This window comes from Megalops cyprinoides, chromosome 2, assembly GCF_013368585.1.
Source record: "Megalops cyprinoides isolate fMegCyp1 chromosome 2, fMegCyp1.pri, whole genome shotgun sequence".
Taxonomy (NCBI): domain Eukaryota; kingdom Metazoa; phylum Chordata; class Actinopteri; order Elopiformes; family Megalopidae; genus Megalops; species Megalops cyprinoides.
This window is the reverse complement of record NC_050584.1, coordinates 51,882,395-51,902,339: the sequence shown is the minus strand read 5'-3', so window position 1 is coordinate 51,902,339 and position 19,945 is coordinate 51,882,395. Positions and strand designations below refer to the sequence as shown.

The following is a 19,945-nucleotide window of genomic DNA, read 5'->3' as shown; positions in this document are numbered from 1 at the left end:
TCCTCAGACGGCCACTGACCAGTCCAACAAACGCATGAACCAAGCGCAAGAACATTCGAATCCTCAGCCGCCCACTGACCAGTCCAACAAACGCATGAACCAAGCGCAAGAACATTCGAATCCTCAGCCGCCCACTGACCGCTCCAACAAACGCATGAACCGAGCAAACGCATGGTCCTGACAGAGTCCAGAGCAGTTAGCGTAGCAGCATGTGCAAGACGCTGTTCGTAACTCAAATGCATGCTGTAGTGCACTTTCTCAGTTTTGTTTTGTCGTTTTAAACCGTAGAATGGATGGGTTTGACAGAACGTCTCTCACTCATTGTGCTCACTTTGTCTGCAGCGCCCCCTAGTGGGTCAGTGTATAGCTTTTGCTGAATCCATGTCTGAGTTCCTGCGTAGCTCTGATCCAGTGGCCCCATGGGTTACACGCAGTCACACCTTCTTTGCCTTTGTGCCAGTTGCTCGTGGTATTGGGTGATGGATCCATACCATTTGTCTTCCAGAGTTTGTGTCACGCCTGCGGATGCGGTAATCCTCTATTTGAATAATGTTTGTCCATTCAGTGAAAAATAACTCCCATACGCATACAGCGTGCACCCGTCAAGTGTGGGTGTGCAGTCCCGGTACTGTTTAATAGTCCTTCTGAGGCCTGATCCTCCTTTAAATGGAGCCGGTTTGACAGATCCGTGCTCTTCGTACGCGGCGTCCCAATCCAGCTGCGCGCAGTTGTATTCAGGCAGGGGGAAGCGTTTACTTTCTGACAGGGAATTATGCACTTATTAATATTTAAGGCTTCCGCCGCAAGCCCTTGGGGAGAATGCATAATTAATACGGAGGTGTCTAACCCGGGCCCGCCGTGTTTCCCCCACGCTCGCTTGCGCTCTCCCGCGTCCCGGATTGATCGGGATGATTAATTGCGCCGCGGCGCGCACCTCCGGCCCCCCGGTCCCGTCCGCGGCGCGGTGAACGATGGAGGGGCGTATGCTCCGCCCTCAGGAGCTCACGCCTTTCGGGGAGCTTTTGAAGAAGTGGGGGGCTGTGCCTTGCTTCTCCTACCGAAAGTGTAATTAAACACAGGGTGTATTGCTTCATGCTCCCACGGCTCTGTCGCCCCCCCCCCCATTTCCGCCTGACTCCGGCCCGACCAGGGAAGCAGACCGGCCCGCCCCTCCACCCCTACGCCCACCCGCCCGTCCGTCAGGCAGTCCGGCATGCTGCGTCTGCTCCTCGCCGCTGCGCTTTTATGAGGGACTTAAGCACGGCTTAATCCCCTCTGCAGAGAGGGTTACTGTCTGCCCTCTGCGTGCAGCCGGTCTGCGCTAATGAGCTGCCTACTATACATCAAGTGCCTGCATTTTCCCTACTTCTGTTTGTGTTCTTTTTTTCCTTTTCTTTTTCACTTAGGTTTATGTACTGCACTCTGAACGAAAAGGGGCTTTCATCAAAGTGTTATTTCATCTCAATTCCCCCGTGTGCCTTTAAATCCAGAGCACTTCCATCTAGAACGGTGTAATCCCAAAAAGATCCTTTTATGTAGCACGGAAAAATGAAATTGAAACAACAGAGATAGTGCTTGGCAAGAAGAGCTTTTTGTGCTGCTGACACAGACGCACAGTATATGTTGTGTCCAGTCTGTAGCAATGGACAAAAATGTGTATTTTCTGCACTGTATGTAACTCATGGTCTGGGTATCAACTGTGTATTAAAACACAATGTTGTCTTAGTAGCTTGATAGCAGTCATTGTGTAGTTAATAAGTTAGCAAGACAGTTCATAATCTTATTCTGTATTGATTCAAGTGTCTGTACAGTATTTTTCATATATGAGGAAATATCCTCCCTAACTAGCTACTCTATAAGAGTAAACTATCGGTAGGCAGCCAGTCTTCATAGTGAGCAGCAGGAAAATGCGTGCTTCTTCCTGCACTCAGGCCAGCTGTTTTTTATAACTTCACACAAAAACATTTCATTTGGATATGATTGACGCCGAGCCTGCTTGCTACACAGACACCGAAGACATTTTTCACAGTCGCCCTCCGGTGATGCAAAGGCTAAGGCTGTGACGTCCAGCGCGGAACCCTAATTAGAGGGGTCCCTGTTCAGACATGACAGTGTGAAGAGGCCACCGCCGCGCTCCGCGTCCCCTTCAGAGGGTTTTACAAATGGAGTGTCACTCTCATCTCTGCCTGCCTGGCAGATAGCCGCATATGGGCATTTTACTCTGTCCCAGAGGAGAGGGTCCTGAACCCGACATCACAGCTTCAGTAATGAACAGTTTGATCAGAATGAGGGCGCGTAGCTGACTACCCAGGCGTTTTGTGGTTATGTATGGCTTTGACTTGGTTATGCACATTCCCGTGTGTCAGTGCTTGCTTTTACTTCAGAAAATAGTAGTGATAATGGGAAGGGCTTCTCAAATCTTTTCATTAGGTGATTTTTTTTTTTCAATGTGATAAGGCTTCAGTGAGGCGTCTGAACAGTGTTATCGCAGCAATTGTGCCTGGCCTGGTGTAAATGACTGTGGCCTTTCACGCTTACCTTTACCCTGTGTTCACCATTCTGTTTCTCTCTCCCCCCCTTTCCACAGGGAGCAGCCCTCTGGACAGCCCCCGGAACTTTTCCCCCAACACCGCGGCCCACTTCTCTTTCGTCCCGGCCCGCAGGTGAGGAGGGTCATGGCATACCTGCACACCGAACACCCGAGGCCACTTCCGCCTGGTCTATCCTCCATCAGTCAGAGTTTTACGTTGAACACATAAAATATGCCATGAAACGCACGGCAAATATGGACCCGCTTCCCTTGAAATATAATTGGCACTCCTAGCTAATAATCGGCAGAGGATTTTATGTGCTGAAATCTTATCAGAAATCCTCTTATCGTCCAGTGTCTGAATAATGAATGCTAATTGTGGTTGATGGAGGGTGAATTGGTAATTAAAAGCAGTGAAGATTAAAAGGATTTGTGAGTTTTAGATTTTCAGATGGGTGGGAAGGGGATCTAAGTATCTCGGTGTGATTTTGTGTGAGACAAAGCACCTTGTTACTGACCAGAATGAAATTAGAGAGATGAAGACCCAGCTAGCCAGATGGTCTTTGACGCACTGGCGCCACCTAATGGGTAGAAGTGTAAATGCATATCAGTGACAATGACGCTAATTTCTTCTGTCAGCGTGGAAATTAAATGGTTCTGCAGTGCTTGCTGCAGACAAAATAAATGTGACACTTTCTGTGTGCATGTGTGTGTACATGTGTGTCTGTTTTTTGTGTGTGTGTATATGTGTGTGTGGGTGGGTGACGTAGCTCTGTTTGTGTGTGTGTGTGTTTGTGTGTGTGTGTGTTTGTGTGTGTGTGTTTGTGTATTTTGTGTGTTTTCTGTGGGTGGCAGAGTGAGTGGCATAGCTCTGTGAGGTCACGCAGCGTAGACATGTGCTAACACTGTCCTCTCTCCCACACAGTCACGGGCACAGGGCTGACAGGTAACCCCTCCCCCATCATTTCCTCACTACCTCACTTCCTGTATCCCTCCCTGCATGGCTGACCACCTGGAAAATCTACACTTTACAGCGTCTGTTTACCGCTGGTCATATTCGCCCTTTCAGGCGTTCCTCCCTGTAATGCATAATTGAAATGCAGTTACACATTATCATGCCATGTGTGGCCGTCTCTGAGCTTCGAAAAGAAGTATGAGGGGAGAGGGAATATTGACTGCTTTTTTAATGGGGATAGTGGTTTTAATATTCAGGAGCTCAGTTACCGCTGCACACTGCAAGCTTCTGCTCTCTCCGTTGGGATTTCAGAATTCACTCTGCACAGCATCTGAAGAATGACAAATCTACTTCTCTAATTCTGCTCAAGTATTAAGTAACTAATAAGAACTAAATCCAAGTAACTAATCTAATTAATGTACAGGGAAAAGAAGCACAAATCATGTCCACACCTTGTAACTGCTGAAATTCTTGCCTCTTCGATATACTGTTAATTTTGGATACATAAAAAAATCTTGCTTACCATAAACCCCTTACACAGTTTGTCCATAAAAGCAACCCAGCTGTTTCTGAGGCCTCGCATCCATTCTCACCTGTGATTGGTCCGATCCTGTTCATTTGTTTTGTAACCAGCCTCGGGGAGTCAGTCTTGTTCTGTGTTCATTGTGAGTGCTCTGTACTTTTCTCACTGTGTGCAGCGTCTTAACCCTGGTCAGGGAGCGTGACACCTCATCTGCATGCCTCCTCCCCTCTCTCAGCATCTTTGGTTCCCTCTTCAGGAGTCACTGGACTTTGTGTCAGAACAGGATTTCTTCTTCACCCGCTGTGCTGTTTCCTGGCCATGCTTGTGTTCGCATGTGTCCACGTGTGTGTGTGTCTATATGTGTTGTACGGACAGTGATGAGGATTCATTGTAAAAGTCCTGGCTTGCAGCCTTGAGTGTACAGGACAGACTGATCACCATAAAACAATCTGTTTTCTTTTTCTCTTCTGTTTATTGCTTTGAGTTTCCAGGGGTGCCCTGATTGCAGGAGTCTCTGGCGTGACAGTTCAATCAAAACCTTTGAGCTTTTTTTGTTCCATTTTTTTTTTTGTTTTGATTTGTTTTTGTTTTTGGTTTTGTTATCTTTTTATAATTATCGCTGTGAGATTTAAGAAACTTCTGAATGCGAGGGTGGCTTGAAACAGATAGGCCATGTTGCCCTGAGCCGCCTGGAGCTTTGCTGTAGCCCATGTTGCTGTTTATGTGAGATCATCATCCTGCCGCTGCCCTGTACCTCACCTCTCAGTCTGTGTGTGTGTGATCTCTGGCTGCCTGAGCCTCACGCCCCTCCCTCCTCTCTGTCCCTCTGTCTCACAGGACAGATGGCCGTCGCTGGTCTCTGGCCTCCCTGCCTTCCTCTGGATATGGCACCAACACGCCCAGCTCCACAGTCTCGGTGAGTTCTCAGCTCCTGGAACACATACTTTTACCTCTGGCACAATGGCAGTCTGGCCATTGCCTGAGTATTCTTATTGTACTCTAGCAAAAACCCATGAAAAGTCATTTCTTCACCTTGATAGGGCGTAATAACTTCTTAACAGTTACTACACCTTGTTACACATGCAAACTGCTGACTTGCAAAACAACTGCCTCTAGTTTGACAGAAAGTAAATTAGCTGCCTCAGTTCCCTGGTGACCCCATGCTAATGTAGCAGCTCCACACAAGTAAAGGATAAGGGAACCGTGGTCGTGCGTTTTCTAGATTAGTATAATTAGGTATTGTTTTTCTCTGCTGAAGCCTAACCAGTCAGCACTTAACTGATATCTACGTTTGAAAATCAGTTAGTGGATCTTGTGAAGCGGAGAGCAAATCAAAGACAGTCTTTCTGGATGTTTAATTCCTAATCCCATGTTGGTTCAGAGTTTTGATAAATTGCTTATGTCTTCAGTGAAGTGTATTGATTCGCTTTTCTGTTTATTGCTAATAAAAGTATTCAGCAATTTTCAGCAACGACATAGTCTAGTTTCCCTGTGGCTCTTCAGATAGATGCGTCTGTGTGCAGGGAATTGTACATGATAAATCTAAGGCTTGATAAACTTAATTTGCTTCAAAGTCACAGACCTGGTTCAGGCCCTCAGCTTTTCGATGGAAGCAGACTGACCTCAGAAGGTTACCTCTGCTGAAATGTGTAGTTCCCTCTAGTTATTCAAATAGAGCTCAAGACCAGTCCCTTTGCCTTAGAGTACAGTACCAGTCAAAAATTTGGACACACCTACTCATAGAAGGTTAGAAGGTTACTCATAGTTTTTCTTTATTTTTACTATTTTCCACATTTTAGCATAATAATAAAGACATCAAAAAATATGCAGTAACACAAATGGAATTATGCAGTGACCAAAAAACAAATGATTTGTGTTAAACAAATCGACACTATCTTATAATTTAGATTCTTGAAATTAGCCAGAAGATATTTTACATTTTTTTTTAAAGAAATTCATATGTAGGCATTAACGTGACTTTTCATTTGCTTATGAAACAGATTTCAAGCTTGTAAGCAGAAGTCTTTAGGTCAAAACATCTCTGAATGCACGTTTCCCGTTATTTTAATCAGGTGTGTCCAAGCTTTTGACTGGTACTTGTATGTCAGGCATCAGCGAAAGCCCAAACAGTCCGCGTCAAGGCCGTCAAGGCACTTTTTAAGTGCAAAGGGCGCCGCCACACCCCTTATGCTCCGCCTTCTTCCCTTGTAATCCCTCCCTCTCTGCTTCTCACAGTCATCAGTTAGTGGATCTTGTGAAGCGGAGAGCAAATCAAAGACAGTCTTTCTGGATGTTTAATTCCTAATCCCATGTTGGTTCAGAGTTTTGATAAATTGCTTATGTCTTCAGTGAAGTGTATTGATTCGCTTTTCTGTTTATTGCTAATAAAAGTATTCAGCAATTTTCAGCAACGACATAGTCTAGTTTCCCTGTGGCTCTTCAGATAGATGCGTCTGTGTGCAGGGAATTGTACATGATAAATCTAAGGCTTGATAAACTTAATTTGCTTCAAAGTCACAGACCTGGTTCAGGCCCTCAGCTTTTCGATGGAAGCAGACTGACCTCAGAAGGTTACCTCTGCTGAAATGTGTAGTTCCCTCTAGTTATTCAAATAGAGCTCAAGACCAGTCCCTTTGCCTTAGAGTACAGTACCAGTCAAAAATTTGGACACACCTACTCATAGAAGGTTAGAAGGTTACTCATAGTTTTTCTTTATTTTTACTATTTTCCACATTTTAGCATAATAATAAAGACATCAAAAAATATGCAGTAACACAAATGGAATTATGCAGTGACCAAAAAACAAATGATTTGTGTTAAACAAATCGACACTATCTTATAATTTAGATTCTTGAAATTAGCCAGAAGATATTTTACATTTTTTTTTAAAGAAATTCATATGTAGGCATTAACGTGACTTTTCATTTGCTTATGAAACAGATTTCAAGCTTGTAAGCAGAAGTCTTTAGGTCAAAACATCTCTGAATGCACGTTTCCCGTTATTTTAATCAGGTGTGTCCAAGCTTTTGACTGGTACTTGTATGTCAGGCATCAGCGAAAGCCCAAACAGTCCGCGTCAAGGCCGTCAAGGCACTTTTTAAGTGCAAAGGGCGCCGCCACACCCCTTATGCTCCGCCTTCTTCCCTTGTAATCCCTCCCTCTCTGCTTCTCACAGTCATCATGTTCATCCCAGGAGAAGCTGCACCAGCTGCCCTTCCAGCCCACGGCCGATGAGCTGCACTTCCTCACCAAGCACTTCAGCTCGGAGAGCATCACGGACGAGGAGGGCCGCCGCTCGCCCGCCATGCGCCCCCGCTCCCGCAGCCTCAGGTCAGTCCCCCCCCCCCCCCCCCACTCTGACAGCCCCTCAGCATCCCAGACATCTCCATTCCCCGCGAAAACAGACTGAAGCCTCGACCTTTGGGCGTGACGGGTGCTTAAAGGTCAGACCAGTCCCTCCCTGACAGGGGTGAAGGGTTTGATTGACTGTAATGGACTCTTAAATGTTCCATCAAGCAGTTTTTTTGTGCGCACGGAGCTTATAATTTTGCAGTCTCTGAGCTGTAAGTCATGGATAGAAAGCACTCAGGCTCCATCTCCTGCCCTCTCTCCCTCAGTGCCGAATTTTTCAAACCCTTGAGTACAAAGCTGTGTGTGCCCCAGGTAATCAGCGAGTCTGTCCAAAAATAAGCCGCCGCTCTAAATCTCCGCTTTTTGCCAGCGGGGCAAACAGTTCCCAAGAGCAGCTCCATCGGGGAATTTTTTATTAATCATACTTTATCTGTTAGACCCTCTTCTCCCTCTTTCTCTTCTCCGCTGTGCATTCTGGGAGAGTGTTTCAGATGAAGGGAGCTGGGAGGTCGGCCCTCCTCTGCCCTGACTCGGACTGAGACGACGGGAGGGCACCTCGGAGTCCGGGGTCTCAGAATTACATCTATAAATATTATATGAGAGAGCCATGAAGTCATTACCACTTCTTACAGAGCTGCTGACATTATTCACCATCACGGGTCAGGCATTATTCATCCACTGGAGTTGGGGGGGAGGATGGGGGGAGACACCACCCAGACGAGCTAATTAAAAGCATGAAAATAAAGCAATCAGATGGTAATTTCTTAGCTGCTGTATCAGCCTCACGGGAAAAGATGAGTTCCTCTTATTTCCTCTGCCTCTGAGAGCATAAGGCCTGCTCTGGGGCTCTCTGTCTGGGTTTGGAGTAAAGCCTCTCTGGGGGTCTGAGTTTGAACCTGTTCTTCGTCAAAGCTGTGAAGAATGTTCGCTTAAGCCCCACGTTCAGATCCCACTTCCATTAATCACAGTGTTGTCCCTGCATACCTGGGTGGTCATGTTCGGACCCAAGTGTTTTAAAGTAATTAAAGCTAAAGGAAGATCTGTCTTCATGTCCAGGGCTGAGGTGTTGCCATTGGCGTGTGCTGTACTGGCAGCCATGGTGAATCCGCCCCTGTTGGTCCATGCTGAGTGTTACCCCACCCCATTGTGGAGCTAAGGTCGTACGTGCTCTGCTGAAACTAGGGAGTGCAGGAATGTCTGAGTGACGGCCTGATTCGCCCCCCCCCCCCCGGCCCTCGTTCATCTCCGTGCTCCCCGAGTCCCCCGTTGGTGGTCAGGGCTGAGCAATCAGCTGGCATGGGGTGGGGGGGGTGGGGGGCGCTCAGCGAATCAATTATCCATGTAATTGCTGCTGTGATAGTGTGGGGAAGGAGCGGAGCGGGGTGTGTTTACGACACCCCCGCACGCGGCCGTCTCCTCTGTCACGGTCAGTTAGGCCTTTAATTTCCCCAGCTGCCTGTCTTGCCGGGCTCGGTGCAGCGGGAGCCGCGGTGATGTGTACAGGACTGCTCTGTTATTTACAGGGCAGCTAATGAAAGGGGCCTCTCTCACACTCACTTCATTTATTCTCTTAAACTGCTTCTCGCCCATTTTGACTGCTGTGCTCACATATATAAAACCTGTTTATCCAGGACACCATGAAGTTGACATTAGCTGGTCGCTTTTGACAATTTACGGTTCTCCAAAGACACTGGGAAAATCTTGTACGCTTCAAGTTATCAGTGTTGCCGTGAATGTTTGAGGTGACAGCGCTGTTTTTGGACCCAGGGATGTGTAAACAAGATTCATGCATACATGTGGCTCACCTGCGAGACAACCAGGTAGCGTACAGCACCTCAGTAACTGAGCAGCGGGAGGTTTAATCTGACCAGCACATAGACATATACACGTATATGAAATAAAAAAATTATATATGTATGTATGTATACAGGGTTGGGAGGGTTACTTTTAATATGTATTACACTACAGATTACAGAATACTTGCCGTAAAATGTAATTTGTAACATATTCTATTAGATTACACAAGGTAAGTAACGTAATCTAAATACTGTACTTTGGATTACTTTCTGAGCACTGTGTTGTTTTAATGGTTTTTTAAAGAATGTTCGTCTGACTAAGGTTCTGAATGGTTCTTTTTAGAATGTTCGCTTAGCATTGTTGTGGCTAACATTTTGGCACCCCCATGTTAAGTCTATGGGCATTTCATTGCAGTTTCTTCAGAATTGTAAATGTTAATTCAAAAACTGTACATTACACAAAAACATGAGTTAGAAAAGCATTGTACTGTTATGTTGCAACCTTTGCCAAATTTGAAAGTAAAATGGTCCCGGTATTTCCATGACATAAATGCGTTGCGCTGGTTGCTTTCTGTCTCACTTTCCATTCTACTGTTTTGTGAGTCAGGCAGGCTGCGTGCTTTTTTCTTTTTTTGTGAGGGGCATATGGGAGATACACCCCGGAGTTGCCTATCGTTGGATAGATTTTCCAACTGAATAAACATTAAATGAAATATATAGTAACGGAGTAACGGAACACACACACATCTGTTGTATAGAAATACAAACACACAGTACACCCTACGCACATATTGCACACAAACACACGTAGTACACATGCTCATACATACTGGACACACACACAGCTAATCTGATGTAATTGCCAATAACCAAGGAGCTGTAATAACCAGAGGCTAACCTCCTTGTCCTTCTGCTAAGAATTCATGTGAATGGTCTCTGCACAATGGATACACAGCAGACGGCACAGCAGACACAAAACCCATCCTACTCTTCTCTTGCAAATGGGGATGAGCTGTTTCACAATCAGTACTGGAATAATGGGAAGATTTGAGTAACACTACAAGGTCATTTTTTATTAGAAATACCCTTCCCACAAAAAATGTATTGAATTTTCTAATTAGCCTTTGTCTGAATTTTGTGCATTATCACTCACACAAAATCCTCACGCTGATCTCTTTGCTCATTACATAAATACTTTAATGGGTAAAGCTGCAATCAATCTTTTTCTAATTTGACAACTTTTGAAGCAGCTTCAGGCAGTGAATCAATCTTTGTCAAGGCTGACCTTTTCAGAGAGTGGCATTCTTTTGATTACATTTTTTTTATTATTATTTAAGTGATTTTTGAGAATGCAAGTGAAAGGGAGAATTTGGAGCTGTTGCTGTCTCCCTGGTGATGACAGCCCCCCCTCGCCCAACCCCTGTTAGACTTTGTGTTGATTGACAGACCCATAGCGAGCAGGAAGTGCCTGTCTGTGTGTGTGTGTGTGTGTGTGTGGATATGATGAGGAATGGCGCCCGTGGAAGTTGACATAATGCGGCGCGTTCTGCCTGCCCTCAGCCAATTAGGGAAGTAATTGTTTTCGCGAGCTGTTTGGGATGACCTCATGCATTACCTCATGCTGCAGTCACATGTGTGTGTGACTCAGGTGGTCACAGCTGTCTTCGCACGGTGATGGCATTGCGTCGTCCAACCCCCCTGCACTCCACGTTTGGCTTCATTTACCCCACACCGTACCACACGGGGGGTAGCACCTCAGCCCTCACACCAGCCACACCATCGTGCCATCACACGCTCCCTGTCTGCCACACGCCTCCACGGCATCTCTGAGTGCGAGAGCCGGTAGGTTGAGCTTATTTCCATTTCGGACGCCTGCTCGAGCTCGCCGGGCTTTGGCGACGCGGTTTGATATACAGAGGGGGGCTAAGGTCGCCCGCTCAAGACTGTGTTGTCTGTGACAGAGGCAGGCTTAAATCCGGGCCTGTAAATGTCGACCTTTCTCTGCCTCTTTTGAAGCGTCAAATCAAAATGCGAACAAATGACAAGGTCCTGACGCTTCCTCCGAGGGGCCCCAGCAGGCCGGTAATGGGAAAATCCCCAGGTTTCTGAGAGCAGATGGCGTGCGTGTGACTGCATCATGAACTGTCTTCCTCTCTAATACTGATGAATGCGGCCCCCAGCGTCTCGGAGTGACCTCTCCCCACATGCGAGGCTAGCTCTCGGAGGGCTCTCTGAGCTCAGATCTGTCAGGTCCTGTAGTGCAGGGGCCATTGGGCTCTGCTAGATTGGAGTTTTCTGGACTGTAGTCAACCCCCCCCCCCCCCCAAAAAAAAAAAAAAAAATGATACACTGAGCTCATTGTTGTTTTTATCGTGTTGCAGCCCTGGCCGGTCACCCATCTCCTTCGACCATGAGATCGTCATGATGAACCACGTGTACAAAGAGCGCTTCCCCAAGGTGAGCCCAGCCACAAGGTGAAAGCTTCTCCAGAAACAGTCAAACAGTCATGTGCGGTGATCACAATGCTTTTTGGATGATTGAAATACAAACATTTTCCCCCCAGTTTCTTTTGTAAGTCAAATAGCGTGTAGCAGTAGCATATAGAACTATAGAAGTAATGTATTGATTAGCTTGTAGCCCCAACAGTGTATGTTTCAGGAAATTAAAAGTTGGTCCATCGCTAATTCTACTGGTGGTCTGAGTATAAATGCCCTCAGTGCGTTATGCCCAGTAATACTCATCCCTTCCCATGGCGCCCCCTGCAGGCCACGGCTCAGATGGAGGAGCGCCTGGCGGACTTCCTTGCCTCCTCCATGCCGGAGAAGGTGATGCCCCTGGCCGACGGGGTCCTGAGCTTCATCCACCATCAGGTGATCGAGCTGTCCCGGGACTGCCTGGACAAGTCCCGCGAGGGCCTCATCACCTCCCGCTACTTCTACGAGCTGCAGGAGAACCTGGAGAAGCTGCTGCAGGACGTGAGTGCTCAGAGAACGGGGCGAGGGTGGGGCTCAGATTGGGACCGAAGGTGAAGACTGCAGGAGTCTTCCATTCACAGAGGCAGTACAGTTGTATCAGCGCACCACACATGCTCTCGCTGTTATTGTGCTCTACAGTACACAGTGGAGGGAGTGATAACGATGAACGATATTTATTTTAGTGCTGTGTTTATATTACATTACTTTACATTACCTTTTTGTTATTTAGCAGACGCTCTTCTCCAGAGCGACTTACATACACTGGGGTCCAAAATTATTGGGACACTCACTCACTATTGTGGGGAAAACCCACAATATTTTTGCTGCATATTCTATCAGACATTGAGAAAGTCATATTTATGTCAATGTCAATTTCAACTTCATCTTCTGTGACCATGTTCCAACCTTGTTAGGTTTATATAGGCTTCAGTATGAGTGTTCAATTAGGGGGCAGGGCAACATTCAGTCAGGCCTAATTGAAGTGATGGTCATTTTTGTTCACTTGTCTGCATTCAATAAGTATGTAGGTACCTTTTAAAATTAAGTTAATGGCATGAAATTGTCAGTTTGTTTGGCAGAATTAATGTCATATATATTATTAAAATGTTGGAAATAAGGGTAGGCAATCGTGTGCCAATCACATAAAGAGATGTTTTGAAAATGTTAATAGTTGCCAAAACATGTAACTGTTTTCGCCACACCATAAATTAGGGTTGAGTGATAAAACAATTAGCTACATGGACACATCCACACTTAACCACAAAATGACCAGGTGTCCCAATAATTTTGGACCCTAGTGTACGTTACAGTTTTTACATGTTATCCTTTTATACAGCTGAATATTTACTGAGGCAGTTGAGAGTTAAGTGCCTTGCTGAAAGGTACAGCAGAACTGCCCCAGAGAGGAATCGAACTGGCAGCATTTTAGTGACAAGCCCTGCACCTTACCTAATGTTGAGGTGTGGAAAGTGATTATGATTCACCTTAGTTCAATATTCAGTGTTAGGATTAGGATTGTTGGAGGTTGTTTCTGTGTTCAAACTGTCAATATGTTCTCCTTGGTAAAATACGGCACATTTAAAGAGGAGTGCTTGAGAGTATTGACCATTAGCCACACATGACCACACTCGGGTTATCGTTTTCAAACGGTAACGGACAACATTATCCTCGAATCACATTATGGTGCATGGACCAGGACACAGTGTGTCAGCCTGCTGTGATGTCAGAGAAGGAGTTAGCCGCAGCGTCCCATGTGAACACATCTCCACACACAACATCTCAACCCGGGACAGATTCCTTCAGACCTGTCACAGATCTATTAGTCACGAGTCCTGCTCTGTGTGTCTGTATTAGCTCAATTACAGCGCCCAGGGGCTCAGAGCCCACATTATTGCTCCCATTGGCCTAGTCCAGATCCCCAGAGCCGGGAGAGGGGGGGGATCCTGATTTTAATTTCACGCCCCAGCACTCGCCGTTAGTGACGGATGAGTCTTTCAGTCAACCTGGAGGAGGGGCGCTGGGAGGGGAAGAGGGCTGGCGAGTAAGCGCTTTCGTTGTCTGTTTCGTTTGGGCGGGGGGGGGGCGGTCGTTTAAATGATCCCACCGCTGACTCCAGTTAAGATTCCGAGAAGCACGGGGGGCTCGAGCCGGTCGCGTGAGTTACGATACCGACGTCGCTGTAGCCCAGGTGTTGCAATCCCAGCGCAAGGATGATCTCACCTGGGGGACGCTAAACGGGACGGTGGTTCTGGCACGGACCGTGGCAGGTGGCACAGACGACACTGGCGTGCAGAGCGTAGCGATGAGGTCGTAACCGCGCGCCGCGGCGCGAGGTAAACAAAGGGAAGATGTCTCGCGTCTCGTGGCAGAGGAGGCTGGAGGAAGAGGAGATTCTTCACCACATTTTGGAGCATCGCCGATGGAGCACCTTCACCCATGATGCTCTACCAGTTGAGTTCTTCCCCTTGCTTTCAGGCTACTGTATTGTAGGGCTTAAACACTGAATACTGTTACGCTATCTAATTTACATGGGTACATTATTGAGAGACTGTTGCTGTATGTACTGTACTTTTAATGAATTCATGCATGGAGATTTCTGAATGATAACAATGTTAATGGTAAAACTCAAGGCAAATATACACTGTGCATGTACAGTATGTAAACAATTTTAGTGCATTAAGAGAGGTGTTGGTATGATGTGAACTGATTTTTCATGAGTATGTTAGACAGTGAGGCGGCGTGCATCACCTCTTTTCTGCCTCCACGTTGTGGGGGGGTCTGCGAGCTCTCAGTCCTCCGGTCTGCAGGGTCTGGACTCCTGCGGCGCCATCATTTAAAGTCAATGGAGCCAATCTGTGCGTGTCAGCTTGACCTGCCGGGCGGCCACTCCGTATTCATGACTTTCCCCCCGTCCTCCGTCCCCCCAAGGCCACCCCTTGGAAGGAGAGGTCGCGGCGATCCGGGGGAAGTTTCTGACACCTGGTTGCACTGGGGCGGCGTGCCAGCTCAGCACATCCCATCAGCGGGAAATGTCAGCGCTGTCCCCTCACTTAATTAGCTGTGGCGAGTGTCAGCTAGCGCGCTGTGACTGGCCATTACTCACGCGCTCCCGTTTCATTGAGAAGCCCCGCTCTGCCTCTGTCCCCCGGCCCTCCGCAGGTTTCATTACCTTCATAAATTATTCACCGGCTGATTACAACCCCGGGGCATTGCTGTCACTCAGGGATATTTCTATTAACGGCATCAGACTCAGGTTCCAGGTTATTTATTAGCCGCGTATACACTCTCCATTATGCTCTCCTGCTTCAGATTGAACTGTGTTTTGATGGGCATTTATTCCCCCCCCCCCCCCCATGTCCTGAACAAAAAACGATTTGTGGCCATGGAAACGGAAGGATTCCTGTTGAGGGAAAATTACAAGAGCCGAAACTGACATCTGACGTAGTCCACTCTGCAGACTTAAAAGACTTTGATTTCCACCATAATAAAATTCCCTTGAAGTTCTGCTTTGGAGACTGGCCCCAATCCCCCTTCAGGTTAACATGAATCTATGCAGCAGAGCTGTGTAGGCAGGGACAGGACAAAGGCACCTCTGTTCTACTGCAGTGACGGTTGACAGTTTTTGCTCTGAACCTGGTGGTTCCCCTCCAGAGGATCTCACCGCCAATGGATGCCGGTGCCAGCGGTGAGCTGTCCAAGTCATTACAGCTGGGCACCGCTTTAACGCCGCTCCTGTTGTGTCGTTGCTGTTTTTGTTGTGGGCAGGCGCACGAGCGGTCGGAGAGCGCCGAGGTCACCTTCGTCACCCAGCTGGTCAAGAAGCTGATGATCGTCATTGCGCGGCCTGCCCGCCTGCTGGAGTGCCTGGTAAGAGGGGAGGTTTGGGACGGGGGGGGAACGGGTCAGTCTGCATCTAATCGCGTGTGGGGCACGGCCAGCCCTCAGCACAGTCACATCTCATTAGCGGTAGGGAAACGGAAACCGAGGTGACAGCATGCAATGAGACGAGGGAGGTGGAGAATAATTTGCTTTCCCACAGTGTATAGTAACTTCCAAAGTTAGTGCGAGGGAAGCCATATCAATTCATCGCGCTCTAGGTACGTCCATCAGCCAGGCAGTCTCATACTAACATCAATCAGGCCATTTATTAGACTGCATGTGAAATGATGCTGGGAGGATTTACATATGCAACAGTGTTGCAGTTCAGAAATGGCGCGGCTGTATTTTATTGTGTTACCATCACAGCAGCTGTGGCTGCGTGCGCTGCGGCGGCTTATTTATCGTTCGCACGGCTCTCCTCCCATCCATCCAGCCCCTCGGGTCCCTGCTCTTCCCATTCCCACTGCAGCCATCCGTCTGCCACAGGGGCGATGGGGTAGGGGTGGGGGGAGGCCCTGTGCTTTATCTCACCCCCCCGGCCCGTCCCTTCTCAGCAGCAAGGGAGAAAGGGGGTCCTAACCGGGGGGGTGCGCCCCCATCTGTAATTTTGACTAATTGCGCTCAGCGACTCTGTGACACCATGCAGAATGGCTGTTACGAATGGGAGCACAGCAGCTGTTTATCTGGGCGAGGAAGGGGGCTGGATGTCTTTGTCTGAGGACCATGAAGCAAGCAGCCATTACTAACTGAGCCCATGTCCTCATGCTCGTCTCAGTACTGCCAGTGTTATTGTTGAAACACAGCTTCTCATGCTGTGCTTTAAACTGAGCACCATCACTGTTGTTGGTAAGTCGTGAGTAGGATTTAAAGAGGGTTTACACAAAGAGTGAGGGTATGAGTAGCCCGTACAGGAAGTTTCTGGGACCTGGCCGGGGTTCATGAATGTTACCTTGGCCTCTGTCACACCCCCTGTTGGTGCATTGCCTGAAAACATGACCATCCTCTCTCCCCGTCCCCCAGGAGTTCGACCCAGAGGAGTTCTACCACCTGCTGGAAGCTGCAGAAGGCCATGCCAAAGAGGGCCAGGGCATCAAGTCAGACATCCCCCGTTACATCATCAGCCAGCTCGGCCTCACCAGGGATCCCCTGGAGGGTGAGCTCTTCGCAGGGATGGGATGTGCAGCCATGCTTAGTGCAGTTAGACTACATAGACGGGATATTTGCTCCACACTGAGTGTTCTTTGAAAATATATTTTTAAGGCTGCATGACTCTTTCTCAGTTGAAGATGTTAGGCATAGTGGAGCATGCCAGGTGTCTCAGGTGAAGCCCTGGCTCCTCATGTGTCTCCCCACTCACACATATCTCCTTAACCTCATACCTCTTCACTAGCTGGAAGTGCACCCGTGCTGAGAGCTGAGATCAGGCCTCTCACCCCTGCCTACGTCTCCCCCTCTTTCTGTAGAAATGGCCCAGCTGAGCAGTTACGACAGCGGCAACCCAGACACCCCAGAGACAGACGACTCTGTGGATGTGAGTGAGAGTGTGTGTTTCAGTGTGGATGTGCATGAAAGTGTGTGTCTGAGAATGCAGCGCTGGTGTGTGTCTCGGAGTGGGTGTGAGTGAGACTGCCTAGCTGAGAAGGCAGAGAGCTGTGGCTCTGGTGTGTGTGTCAGTATGGATGTGAGTGAGAGTGCGTGTCTGTGTGGATGTGAGTGAGTGTGTGTGCCTCAGTGTGGATGTGAGTGAGAGTGCGTCTCTCAGTGTGGATGTGAGTGAGAGTGTGTGTCTCAGTGTGGATGTGAGTGAGTCTGTGTGAATGTGAGTGAGAGTGTGTGTGTCAGTGTGGATGTGAGTGAGTGTGTGTGTCTCAGTGTGAGTGAGTGTGTGTGTCTCAGTGTGGTTATGAGTGAGATTGTGTCTCTCAGTGTGGATGTGAGAGTGTGTGTCTCAGTGTGGTTATGAGTGAGTGTGTGTGTCTCAGTGTGGATGTGAGTGAGTGTGTGTGTCTCAGTGTGAGTGAGTGTGTGTGTGTCTCAGTGTGGCTATGAGTGAGATTGTGTCTCTCAGTGTGGATGTGAGAGTGTGTGTCTCAGTGTGGTTATGAGTGAGTGTGTGTGTCTCAGTGTGGATGTGAGTGAGTGTGTGTGCCTCAGTGTGGATGTCAGTGAGAATGAGTGGTCTCAGTGTGGATGTGACCTGTTGTTCTCACCCCTGTCTCTGTGTGCCCCTCCCTCATCCCTGCTGTGCTCCAGAGCCGTGGTGCCACGGTGCAGGCAACCACACCCAAGATAAAGACTCCCCGTGAGGAAGACTTTGAGAACATCAAGCTGATCAGCAACGGCGCCTATGGGTGAGCCCTCCTGCACCTCTGCTCCTCTCTCACAGAGAGGAAGCACTTCCTCTTCCTGTATGTCTGTCCGATAGAAGTCCCCCCTAAAACATGGAACAGTGCTGAGTGTTCCTCTGCCTCTGTCTCTGTGAAGCGCCGTGTACCTGGTGCGGCACAAAGAGACCCGGCAGCGCTTCGCCATGAAGAAGATCAACAAGCAGAACCTGATCCTCAGGAACCAGATCCAGCAGGCCTTCGTGGAGCGGGACATCCTCACCTTCGCCGAGAACCCCTTCGTGGTCAGCATGTTCTGCTCCTTCGAGACGCGCCGGCACCTCTGCATGGTCATGGAGTATGTGGAAGGTACAGTGCACCTCACCCACACACATACACCTCAGGCTTCCTTACGGTGCCCCCTGCTGGAGACATAACTATGCGCTATGCAGGAAGAAAAGATAAAACTCTTTTGACACTTCTTTTTTATTGTGTATGTCAGAGTGTTTCAGTTAAGGTGACCTTTATGGATTCAGTGAGTGAATTAGGTTACACAATGAAACAGAAGTCCACCATTTGGATTTATCATGTCATATCACACAAAACCTACAGAGATCTGGATGTTCCAGCAGCTGGTGAAATGTGTTCACTTATATCTTTGAGAGTAGAGATGTTGAGAATGGAGGAAAGTGAAGTATTAGGGGAAAAAGTACCAGGGAATTAGAATAAGAGTGATAACTGAAGGCCTTGCCTGCCTATCCAGGTGGAGACTGCGCCACTCTGCTGAAGAACATCGGGGCTCTGCCTGTGGACATGGCACGCATGTACTTTGCTGAGACGGTTCTGGCGCTGGAATACTTGCACAACTATGGCATCGTCCATAGAGACCTCAAACCTGACAAGTAAGACCCCCACTGTCCCAGCTGAACCATGCATTTACTTTCTAGTGAAGACAGTCATCTATAGAACATTTTTGAGTCTATAATTTTCAACCTTTTAATCTTAATTCTAGTATATTGAACTGTTAAGCATTGTCAAAAGATAGTTATTTAAATCTCTTATAATTATGATTTGGCAAACACGCTGAGTTTGCATCCGCGGTGCATTAAGACTTTTAGTATTTTTAGATTGGAGCTGTTGACTTGTTTGTGACCGTGCTGCTCTTTGGCCCACAGTCTCCTTATCACCTCACTGGGACACATCAAACTGACAGACTTCGGGCTCTCCAAGATCGGCCTGATGAGCCTCACTACAAACCTCTATGAAGGTCACATTGAGAAGGATGCCCGCGAGTTCCTGGACAAGCAGGTACTGTAATCCCCCCTTGAAGTCCTGGCCATGAGGCCCCGATGAGCGAGTGCAGTGCTGTGTGGTGGAGTGTGAGCGTGACCTCCCGGTGTTTTGCCGTCAGGTGTGCGGTACGCCGGAGTACATCGCCCCGGAAGTGATCCTGCGGCAGGGCTACGGCAAGCCGGTGGACTGGTGGGCCATGGGCGTCATCCTGTACGAGTTCCTGGTGGGCTGCGCACCCTTCTTCGGGGACACGCCCGAGGAGCTCTTCGGCCAGGTCATCAGCGGTCAGTAACGTTAGCGCAGACGCCGCGGCAGCTGGGAAGGGGTTTGAAGTAGGGGTTATCACCCTGACCTGCCTCTGCTGTGTGCCCCACAGACGAGATCATCTGGCCGGAGGAGGACGAGGCCTTGCCCCCAGACGCCCAGGACCTCATCTCCAAGCTGCTGCGGCAGAACCCCCTGGACCGCCTTGGAACAGGTGACCCATGGTCCCACCACCGTGCCAGTGCTTGTGTTTGGTCCAGATCCTGTCCTGGCCATGCCCCTAAGCTCCTCTAATGAGTCTGGATGTGTGTGTGTTTTAGGCAGTGCCTTCGAGGTAAGGCAGCACCGCTTCTTCATTGACCTGGACTGGAACAGCCTGCTGAGACAGAAGGCGGAGTTCATCCCCCAGCTGGAGTCTGAGGACGACACCAGCTACTTCGACAGTACGTCACCGCTGCCTGCCTCTACACTGTGTCTGAGTCAGACCGTGTATGCTACCGGTCTGACTCATGCATCAGCTGCAACGCATTACTGTGGGGCTATTGCTTAATAAAGT

At 48.3% G+C, this 19,945-nt stretch overlaps 1 protein-coding gene across 14 annotated transcripts in view; it reads left to right on the top strand.

The window, feature by feature from the left end:
• Window positions 1–19,945, top strand: part of mast2 (microtubule associated serine/threonine kinase 2) — a 140,310-nt gene that overhangs the window by 109,401 nt on the left and 10,964 nt on the right. For 10 of the 14 annotated variants that reach the window (XM_036522490.1, XM_036522487.1, XM_036522484.1 and 7 more), the window contains 16 exons: window positions 2,588–2,663; window positions 3,456–3,476; window positions 4,846–4,924; window positions 7,184–7,338; window positions 11,537–11,612; window positions 11,921–12,130; window positions 15,395–15,496; window positions 16,529–16,661; window positions 16,972–17,039; window positions 17,762–17,859; window positions 17,993–18,201; window positions 18,596–18,734; window positions 19,008–19,140; window positions 19,244–19,409; window positions 19,502–19,603; window positions 19,710–19,832. In XM_036522490.1, the coding sequence (XP_036378383.1) occupies window positions 2,588–2,663; window positions 3,456–3,476; window positions 4,846–4,924; window positions 7,184–7,338; window positions 11,537–11,612; window positions 11,921–12,130; window positions 15,395–15,496; window positions 16,529–16,661; window positions 16,972–17,039; window positions 17,762–17,859; window positions 17,993–18,201; window positions 18,596–18,734; window positions 19,008–19,140; window positions 19,244–19,409; window positions 19,502–19,603; window positions 19,710–19,832 (1,890 nt within the window). The remainder of the gene's footprint in view (window positions 1–2,587; window positions 2,664–3,455; window positions 3,477–4,845; window positions 4,925–7,183; window positions 7,339–11,536; window positions 11,613–11,920; window positions 12,131–15,394; window positions 15,497–16,528; window positions 16,662–16,971; window positions 17,040–17,761; window positions 17,860–17,992; window positions 18,202–18,595; window positions 18,735–19,007; window positions 19,141–19,243; window positions 19,410–19,501; window positions 19,604–19,709; window positions 19,833–19,945) is intronic. The other 4 variants (XM_036522488.1, XM_036522485.1, XM_036522482.1 and 1 more) reach the window with 2 other exon arrangements.